Source organism: Berghia stephanieae, chromosome 2, assembly GCF_034508935.2.
Source record: "Berghia stephanieae isolate SIO BIC M18660-M18661 chromosome 2, UCSD_Bste_1.3, whole genome shotgun sequence".
NCBI classification, from domain to species: Eukaryota; Metazoa; Mollusca; class Gastropoda; order Nudibranchia; family Aeolidiidae; genus Berghia; species Berghia stephanieae.
In genome coordinates, this window is record NC_088361.1 from 123,201,355 (window position 1) to 123,212,374 (window position 11,020).

The 11,020-nt window shown below is 33.6% G+C and overlaps 1 protein-coding gene and 1 long non-coding RNA gene across 3 annotated transcripts in view; one reads left to right on the forward strand and one right to left on the reverse strand.

Annotated features, from left to right (window-relative positions):
* The window catches only part of LOC144966481 (nucleolar protein 14-like), a 30,128-nt gene extending 20,450 nt beyond the window's left edge, over positions 1-9,678 (forward strand). For both annotated transcript variants that reach the window (XM_078903074.1, XM_078903075.1), the window contains exons 17-22: positions 5,116-5,185; positions 5,771-5,857; positions 6,856-7,000; positions 7,375-7,496; positions 8,003-8,161; positions 9,525-9,678. In XM_078903074.1, coding sequence (XP_078759200.1) covers positions 5,116-5,185; positions 5,771-5,857; positions 6,856-7,000; positions 7,375-7,496; positions 8,003-8,161; positions 9,525-9,627 — 686 coding nt within the window. In that variant the 3' untranslated portion in view covers positions 9,628-9,678. The remainder of the gene's footprint in view (positions 1-5,115; positions 5,186-5,770; positions 5,858-6,855; positions 7,001-7,374; positions 7,497-8,002; positions 8,162-9,524) is intronic.
* A 25-nt stretch (positions 9,679-9,703) lies between these two features.
* LOC144966482 (uncharacterized) lies at positions 9,704-10,318 on the reverse strand. The gene is made up of 2 exons (XR_013644226.1): positions 10,185-10,318; positions 9,704-9,822 (listed from the first exon to the last, which is right to left on the reverse strand). It is a non-coding gene; the product is annotated as an uncharacterized LOC144966482 (long non-coding RNA).
* Positions 10,319-11,020: the final 702 nt, after the last annotated feature.

Genomic DNA, 11,020 nt, shown 5'->3' on the forward strand with positions numbered 1-11,020 from the left:
CCGCCTAAATTGTGATTCATCTCCGCCCATCACCACCACAATTCAAATTTTTCTATGAATAAAAATCACCACTACTACGACAACAACCATTACATTATCTTCCCTACAACCATGACTACTACTACCTCCACCAAATCACTATCCTAACGACTACCTGTGCTACAACCACCACTACATCATCATTTCTACTACCACTGCTACAACTACCACCACATCACCAACCTTCTCACCATCACTACTACTTCAGCCACCACCACATCATCAAATGACCACCACTACTACAACAGTCACCACATCATCATCATTCCTACCAGCACTACTGCTACAACCACCCAGGGACGGCTGGTAATAATGGGCAGGGTGGGCAAATACCAGCCTGTTTTTTCAAGTTATATGCTGTATTACCAGGTCCGAAATAATCAAATCTAAATTAGATAATTTCAAAAGTTACTACTTAAAATTGATTACTTGTACTGAAATCAATTTTGGTTTATTTTTGATTGATTGGAAACCCCCCGGCCCCCCGTAAAACAAAAACCAGGATACGCTCCTGTTCTTTTTATCCCCCCCCCCCCCCCCCAACCACTCCACTCCACTCCGCCCACATCGTCATCTCATCGTCACGTCGCCTGACGGTGATTTTGCTGTCTGGCCTCTCTAGTACTAGGTCGGGCTAATTCAAATGAGCCCACCTTATTAACCAGTGTACACTAAATAGAGATTTTGGCAAACGAACTTTTTCTTATTTATTGCCTTACTTGTGCTGGGAAGGTTCCAGTATTGAATTAAATTTATTAATTTACTAATATTATATCAATTTAGTATTAGTTTGTGTTGTTTTAATATATTTGTTTATCCATTTAAATTATTTCTTTTTTTTCCCCTCGTTTTCTTTAGTGTTTCTCAAAACTCATTTATTTAAATTGTTTTCTTATTTGTTTGTTGTTGTTGTTGTTGTTTTTTGTTTTGTTTTTTAACAAATTAATTTGTTAATTCTTTTTTTTTTTTTATTATTCTTAAAGTAATTACCGCTGTATTTTTATTGCCAGACTAAATATTTTTGCAAAACAATGTAATTTTCTATTGTATTCCCTCTAATAAAACAAAACACTTTTATTCAAAAGTCACGACTAAATAAATATATAAAATACAACCACCATTTTGGTTTTCTCAACAATTGAATTAGTATACGAGAAATACTCTTCTGAGTAAGGAGATAGTTGAATTCTAAGTTATAGAGGAAATACGGAAGGGTGGGCAGATTCCGTACTTGCCCGTCCTGAAGCTAATACATACATAAGATGGTTCGCGATGAAGAGGCGGGAAGCAAGGGATTGGTTGGGTAAGGAGCAAAGATAACACGGTAATTATTGTGACGATAGTCAAACGAATACATGAGGAGAGATTGGTAACATTATTTTGTCTTAATTATATTGTATGAAGTATTGGCGAAAGCCTAATATTAAATAAACGTTGTTTTTGTTTGTCTTATTTTGACTATGGAACTGATACTGATACTTGTCATAGCAGACCTGCCTACTTTAGATAGGAAAATAAAAATCGTAGTTTTCAGGGCTAATAAAATCGTAGATATTTTAACTACCCTTTAAAAAAATCACCGGAATTTTCGTCTGTTTTGATAGATATCAAATTTTAAAAAACGAGAAAAAATAATTGGAAACGTAATAATGATGGTGATGGTGGTATAGTGGTAGCGGTGGTGGTAGTAGTAATGATGATGGTAATATTATTATTATTATTATTATTATTATTATTATTATTATTATTATTATTATTATTATTATTATATATTATTATTATTATTATTATTATTATTATTATTATTATTATTATTATTATTATTATTATTATTATTATTATTATTATTATTATTATCATTGTTATTATTATTGTACGTATTGGTGGTATTACTATTGTTGTTTTTTTTTTTGGTGGTTATTAATGGTATCAGTTTATTGTTTGGTCCCATTTGCCATTATTTTCCACTTTCATGTATGTGGTCATCAAATTGTATGATTAATTGGCGAAAGCCTAAGATTGAATAAATTTTGTAATATCGTATGGTAACCATCATTGTCGACGACATCGTCGTTGTCATCATAATCATCATCATCATCATCATCATCATCATCATCATCATCATCATCATCATCATCATCATCATCATTAACAACAACAACAACAATATTAACAACAAGTACAACAATAGAAATAAAAACAATATCAACATCACCATACAATTTCCGTCATCGTCTCCACAACTATCATTCTAACCAACAGCACCACCAAAACCACTACCATAATTACCCCTCACCGCCTCGTCTTCCTCCTCCTCCTCCACCACCACCACCACCGCTACCACTATTCCAACCACTACCACCACCGGCACAATCATTCTGACCACCAAGACAGCAGTAAAAATTATGCAATTTGAGCTCTGAATGAAACTCGAGTCATATCGCTGTTGTTGCTTCTCCATGAAAACTTTAAGGTTACTACGTACTACTGAAAACCAGAAATATGTAAAAGCAATATTAATATCGCCGTTGAGGGATTAAAGCATCTCTTTAATTTTTCGAGTGAAGGAAATGGACTTGTATTGTCAAGGTGTTGTCGCATTATGTCTCGTCGCTTTATTTTTTAGTTGTATTCTCTTTCGTGATTCATTTTTGATTACGTTTGGAAGAATTAAAATCTACTGGTATTGTCATTTCATTGTGAATGTGATTATTGGTGGTTGAAATATTTTTTGTTTAAAGGCGAAAAAAAAAATCAAAAAAATTTTTATTAAAAAAAAAATAAATAAATAAAAAATAAAAAATATATATCATATATATATATATATATATATATATATATATATATATATATATATATATATATATATATATATATATATATATATATATATATATATATATATATGACCGAATCCTCTTTGCCCAACCACTGTAAATAGGCTAGAACCGCCACTGCAACCACCACATCATCCCTACCACCAACACTACTACTACCACCACCACCACCACATTATATAACCACCTCTACTACTACATCATAATCCCTACCACCACTACGCTCTACAACTACCACTACATCATAATCCCTACCACCACTAGACACTACAAACTACCGCCACATCATAATCCCTACCACCACTACACACAACAACTACCGCTACATCATAATCCCTACCACCACTACGCTCTACAACTACCACTACATCATAATCCCTACCACCACTAGTGCAACAACAACCACCACCACATCATAATCCCTACCACCACTAGTGCCACAACAACCACCACCACATTGTCATCATCCCTACCACCACATCTACTACAACTACTACCACACCATCATCATCCCTACCACCACTACTACTACAACCACCACCATATTATTATCCCTACCACCATTACTACTACAACCACCACAGCATCCTACCAGTTATGAATACTACAACTACAACTACTACCACACCATCATCTCTACCACCAGTACTACTATAACCACCACCACATCACACCAACAAATCATATGAGTATATTTTAAAGTGAACCTTGGGGGTGGTTGGTAGCTGTTGACATTGTATGATCTACCATTCTCTAAGTAGATAAGATTTTATATGTTGTAATTACTCTTCCAACTTTTGAAATTCCTCTGAATGGTGTCAGAAAAAGCTGTGAGATACATTGTGGATTGCACCTCAGTAAATTTTAATGAAATTGAAATTTATAGGTTATAATTGCATGGATGGCTCATGATCTTAGATCATCTACATGCTGAAAAATTTCCTCCTTTTTAGTGGCCAGTCATTCTCACCCCTGTATTATACTTTTGTAAAATGGAAATTGACATCGATCGAGACGAATCTTTTGAGCCATCATTGATCAAAATCAGTCCTTTAATAAAGTTTGGTGGTGCATGAATTGAATCTGGCAACAAGGCGGCCAGGTGGCTATTCCCAACATCAAATGACTGATTATTATGACCTATCAGATTTTATTAATATTCAATTTAGTCAATGGGTATAGAACGGTCAGGTTTGAAATTTACTTATATATCAATCTGTAAAAATTATTTATAGTAATTATGCATTTTTCGCTGAATCCAATGGTGGCATTGAAAATGTTTGAAAAAAAAAAATTATTTTAAAGATGTAAATGAGTTGTGGCCAGTGACTTGTGCTAAAACATGTGACAATGACACTATGACACATTCGCAGAAACGGCCCACTGAATACATATTCATGAAAATGGCAGTATTGGCTTCATAATACGGCAGAAAGATACTGATAGGTGCATTAAAATTGAAAGGTTGATCCATGGGTCTTGAAATTAAATATAATTTGAAAACTGCCTTTCACCTCCAGATAATCTGCAGACTTTTAAAAAATGTGTTATTACACAGATTATGTCAAGATTGTCCTCACAATAAAAAAAAAAATTATTCATTAGCAGGCTGTATTGAAGCGATTTGTCATTTCATTTAGCATAAATCATTTGTAAGGTACTCTTTCCACAATTCTTACAATCTTTATCACAGACCATACTCATTTGCAAGTGTTAATTTTTTCACCAAGGACACAATACCAAAGTTTTCCAATCATGGTCCACAATTCTCATCGATGACTATTCTTTCAATGAGAAGAAAACTATAACTCCAACCCGAAAAGTTTTAACCTAATCAACACTAAAATGGTTTTGTTGTGTAGTGAGTGGTATAAAACCAGCTTGTGACCTTTAGATGGAATCATGTTGTAAACGTAGCTAATTATAGTTACTCACATTTTCTCTCCATAATCAGGTTTAAAAAGAGTACTTAGCATTAGAGTGTGTCTCTATCAGAAAAAAAAAAATGTTGTAATGCCCTAACAGGCATTATGTATCTTCTTTCATCTTAATTCTTGCTATTTACTTTGGACCCCTTGTGAAGTGGATATTGTGCAATATAAAAGTTCAGTATCCAATTGGCCTGTTTGGATACAAGTTTTACTGCATTGGAATATTTCCATTTATATATTTATGTAATGAGTCGGGTGACACTGAAGCACTCCCGGTGACTAAAGGCACACTTTTTATCTCGTTCCAGCATCTTGCACATTTCAGCCATTTAGGAAAGCTTGTAGAGAATCTTGTCAATTGGAAATAAAAGAGAAATGGTAAGCTTTACTACATTTATGGAAAAGATATGTATGTATGTATTCTTAGAACCTATTAAAACTTTGAAGTAAGATGAAGCAAAATTCTGTTTCTAATATTATTGGATGATTATTATTCATTTAAATCGGCTTAATAAATGATTTTGTGTACAGTGAAATAGTTTGTTTGCTTTTTTTCATTCTTGTAAAAGTAATGTATTGCCAACAGCAATATTTGATTTTAAAACATGAATCCAAAATAAGATCAATGCTTTTGAATTGAAATGGTATAGAAAAATTTAGAGAATACCCGAAGCAGAGAAAGCAACAAATAAAAGTGCAGTGGTATATAAATCATCAAATCAGCAACTCTTTTGTAACATATCAAAAGACAAAAATAGAAATACTTTGGGAACATCAAAGGTCATGAAACTAGTGAGAAACATATTTGAAGCAAATGTGGGGAGCAGAAGAGGAAGACCAGCAAGGAGGTGAAAAGAGACAGAAGACTGACTGAGAATAAGCAAGGGCCTGAGAGTTAATTGAGTGTTGTTTTCCTTGTATTCTATGTATGCTCTTGAAACTTTTTCACTTTCTATTTTTCAGTGACAATGTCAACATTTCCCTTTCACCTTTAAGTCTGTCACAGCTGATTAATTCCTCCACTGAAGAAGCAATTTCAAACCAATTAAGGTATGGAAAATTTGATACTATTACATTTAATTATTCACTTGATTTGTTTTTTTTTATTCATCATGACTTTAAGTGTCGAGCTGCCTTTATATGACGGTGCAGATAGCCATTATTTTCTGTAAATCATTGAAAGGAAGATACTCGATTAATTTGTTTTTTTCTCGAGGTTGGGATGTTACCTTAAAAATGGGGAAAATTTCACAATTATTTTGTATCCAACATGCCTGGTTTATTTATTAATTTTTAGGAATTTGTTTTTCTCTTGTTTGATCTACAGCCAAAGGGTCGATTGTTTTTGGGAGAGATGGGGATGTGTAAAAGTATTAAGTGACCTATGGGAAAAACTTAGGTTGAATTCAAACTTTGCACTGGAGGATGCAATCCAAGTGGTTGTTGTGCGTGGCCATTGAATAAAAGATATCTGTGCTAGTCGTTGATTGGTAGAAGGTATATCCAGTGGCAATAAACAGATGCAGACAATTAATTGCTTTTTTCAGAATTGTTTTGTAAGTTGTAATTATCTGTCTGGAAGGGGTGATGCGATAGTTTGTTAGTAATGAATGTCATGCCATTGTTGTCAGGCTAGAAGGGGTAGTGTTTCTTTAATTAAGAAAAGGGTATGATGATAATAATATGGAGTTGTTCATATGAGCCTAAGGAGAGAGTGGAAGGGTACTTAGTGGTTACTCTGACTAAAAATTTCTTGTTATTACAGAGGCTTTGATTTTGAATGGAATGTTATTATGGTAATGAATAATACGTCTAAAAGAGAATAAAAATCTGGGATTTTAGAAACTCTTGTTATGTCTGGGTCTCAATGTTGTTTATTTTTTATGTTGTTTTTTTTTTTTGGGGGGGGGGGGATTCCATGTTGTTAAACTCTAGATGTTTTGCTGTATCAAGTAGGTTGTTTTCCAATGAATTACTGTCAAGGAATGAAGCAGTGAGGAAGGAAAAAATAATTTACTCTTTTCTTTTTTCTTCTTTCCTTTCCTAAGATGTGATTTGATAAGTACGTGCATTGATCTTCTCCATGAGTGTGTCACTGTATGGAGTGGGCTCCCTTGTTTGTCCTTAGTTTTTAAACCTATTGATGAACAATTTAAATCTCTACCAACCCATCTTTATCCTACGATGTTAAAGGTAAGTTGTACAGTTAGCGGAGATTCCAGTAGCTCATATGGTAGAGTACTGGATTTATATGCATGAGTCTCAAATTTCCCCTATTTAACAAATTTTCTGCTATGTCAAGTCCTCCTTAATGAAAATTATTAAAATTGGATTGGGGGGGGGGGGAGAATATTTTAAAATCTTAATTTTGCTGTAGAGAACCATTTAAAAATGGTAATACTTTGACTAAATCAGAGAAAAAAAAAGTAGGTCTGAGAAAGTAAAAAAATCAGCATCTTTTCCCACGAGTGTCAATAAATTTATATTCTTTCGTGAGAAAAATAGTTAACCTTGTTATTTATTTTTAATGATTTTTTTCTCTTGTCATTTTTTTTTCATGCAAACAGGACAAAGTAGAAAAGCTTACAGCTTGTATTGTGGATTCAAGCAAGGCCAAATTTATAGCCATGCAACTCCAGTCAAAGAAACCAGAGCCTTTGAAACTGTTTGAACCTATGATCGAAGAGAAGTAATATTATAATTCAATAGTTGTGTTGGACATGTATATAAAAGTGAGCTGACACTCATGTAAAACAAAATGTGTTCTAGGACCCAGAAATAAATTAAGCTAATTGTAATAACAACTAAATTTTTAAAAAATCAACCTTGCCACAGCAAGAGATCAAAATATATCATTCTCTTTTAGAGGTAGATGTGCAATATGCTTTAGTTATCTGATTCTGTTGATCTGTAAACAGTATATGTCAAGAAAAAAAATAAGTTTAGGTTGAACCTCCATGGTTTTATCTATTTCTTTATCCTTCCAATAGCATATCTTGTTTTATTTATTTATTTTTCCATCATTTTATACGGTTTCCAGTAATTTTATTTCGGATTTTCTTTTCTGAAATTATCTTCGGTTTATTATTGATTTTAACTTTTTTGATTTGTTGATTTAAAATGTATGATGTTGGCTATTGCCTAAAAATAAACCCTTGAATCTTGAATCTATTTTACATTTATTTTACTTTCTAGTTGGTCTGGTAAAAAAAAGAAAGGCGGTCCTGATAGAGAAGCAGCCAATCGTCAGAGAATGATCCATGTCTATAAACGTGATATGAGATCAGCTGTACGGGAAATTAGACGAGACCATGCAGTCATTGCAAAACACAAGCTAGATGTCATCATGCAGAAGTAAGCTTTCAGAAAATATACTACAACTGGATTTTGTGGTCCCATATGTCTAAAATAGGGAGTTCTGGTAGCTCAGTAGTAGAGCACTCACCTATGAGACAGGGACTTTGGATGGGGTTCCTGACCTCCCATAGTGGGCAGGGAGGTCACTTACTCTGTCCTTTATCCCCCTATATCTGTTTTTCGAGTTGCTTTCTGTCTTTGTCTTGGAATGGGATTACTTTGTTTTGTTTTGGCCTTTGCAGGAGTCCTTGGCTGAGAGGGAAACAGTCAAATGTATAGTTTTGGGAGGTGATATTGTTTTTCATTGTGAATCATCTCTCTGTCTCTATATTTTTGTATTGAACATATATTGTAAACATTTGAGTGTGTTCCTCTTAGTGCGATCCTGTGCTGGTATCTGGTTGAGACTTTTAAGTGATCTCAGACTATGTGCATTGATGGTATGCTCTTGGAATCTACATCTGTTCCCTGTTTGAATCAAAAGAGCCATAAAACCCTGAAAAGCAAACAACAACAGACAGAAGGACCAGTCTCTGTTTTGTGTGTAGTTGACTTTTTTTTTTCTGATCCTCCCGTTCACACAATAGTGATCGGGTAGCTGGATCCCTTAGATTGGGTGAAAAGCACTGCAATAGACCAGCATCCTATCCAAAGGGTAAAAGAAATCCATTACTACTTCCACTGAAACTAGGATAAACTCCAGCTCCAAAATAGGTCATAGATTTTAACTTCATAACACTAAAGAATGTATTGCATAAATATTTTACAACAGATAACTCGTGATCTAATACAAAGTTTTACATTTATGTTCTAAAATAATTTCCTGATTTCTTCTATTGTTTACATCAATTCTCTATGAAATCAAATTAACACATTTCTGTCATATATTTACTTTTGAAATAACTCATACAAAATTTCAAAATTCATCAATGAGGGTGGTAGTTTAAAAGATCCATCTTGATTAGAAAAGTCATTTTCTATATTATATGATAATGATATGGTACTTGTTTTTTTTTGTTTTGTTTTGTTTTTTGTTGTTTTTTTTTTTGGGGGGGGGGGGGTTAAAATAACTTTTCAATGGACTTTTGATATCAATTTTATTTCATTTATCATGCTATTTCTGTTTTTTGTTTTTTGTTGTTTTTTTTGTTTTTTTTTTCGGGGGGGGGGGGTTCAACTCTTTTACGGGAACAAGAGTACAAATTCATGATTTGTACAAAGTTTGTTCGAGCAAGATCGTTCAAAGAGCTCCTGTAAAGCTAAATGTTTTGTTTGTTTGTATTTTGTTTTTTTTTCGTGTGTGGTTTTATTACTTTGAATAATTTTTCACATTTTCATCCTTCTACTTTATTCTAATCAGGGATGCTGAGAGGAAGAGAAAAGTCAAAGAAATCATGTCTGGCCTTGCCTCCCAGGAGGGAGATTTCAACGCTCTCAAGAAACAGAAGAAAAGTTTTAAATGAAATGTTACATTGAAAATAAATTGCAACAGAATATGTTTTTGTACATTAAAAGACTTTGTTAATTATTTTATTTATATTATATTATATATGACTGTGTATTATTTAAAGTCTTCGGTTTCAGTTTAAGATTTTTTGACAAGTCTAGTTCATCTTGATCAGTCAATATATACACTTGAGTAGTTTCCTTGAACACGCCTTCCTTGAACATGCCTTCCTTGAACGCGGGTGGTTGGATGGGAGCATCACCCTTGAATCGTATACCTATGATGTTCGCATGGGTGTACGATCCGATAGTGATGTCGCTTCTTCTTCTCTTTACTAGCCTATCCTGCTTCTTTGGTTTGTGATTGTATTTTTGACAGGGAATATTTTTTTTTCAGTAAATCTTCTGCCTGTTTGTTCTTGGTTATTTATAATTTAGCTTATATCTTTAGGTTATGATTTTGATTTACATTTGTACTATTTTTGTTAGATTGCTTGTTTTTTTGTTTCAGCGGTCTCTCATATAACCTCAATTGTGTTGGAAGAGACCTAAAGCAACAAACAAACAAAAAAACCTTCCTTGAACTCATTCAAATATCCTGAATTTTTTCCTTATTATTCTTTGTTATCATTCCATTTCTTCCTCGAACTTATTTTTACCTCAAACACTAATTTCACTCAACCAGTGTAAAAATATTAAATTAAATTACCATAATTGAAGGATTTTAAAAAACGTGCCTGGTGATTTCGACCAATGATGGTACAGTAAATAAATGTTACGATACTACAACACACACACATACACTCACACCAACCCCTTGGAACATGTCATCTCCCTCAACATATCAATAAAGTAAATAAATAAACAAAGTACCCTTCATTCCTATTCATCCTCTAGTGGAAATTTGTCTTAGGATCTATTCCAAGAGAAGATTGGAATAACCAAAGTTTCAGTCGCAATACAGCACTGCAAATTGAGTTAGGGAGAGGTGGCATGCTGAAGGCCACATAATGCAATGGATATATGAACTAGGTATCTCTCGGGTGCGAAGCAAAGATCCCCCAAAAAACCTCTGAACCACACTGCCCCTCCCTTCCCCCAATCAAGTTGTTATGGCATGGCACAGTTTCCTCAAACTTTTTTACATGTTCAACGAGTTTGAGGAAATTGTGCTGGAGTGTAGATAAATATTTGTTTATCTGTCTATTCTTGTCAATAAGCCATATTCAGTTAAGGTTTGTTTCCATATAACTCATTGAGACTGTAATTTCAGTTCAGTTCACACTCCTGATTTAATCTGTAATGTGGTGTGTGAATGAGCAACTCCATTATCTTTTGAGTTAAACTCTTTTCAAAGATGTTTCAATTTTGTGTTTCCATTGCATTTTTCAATTATATCCCAGTGCTCAA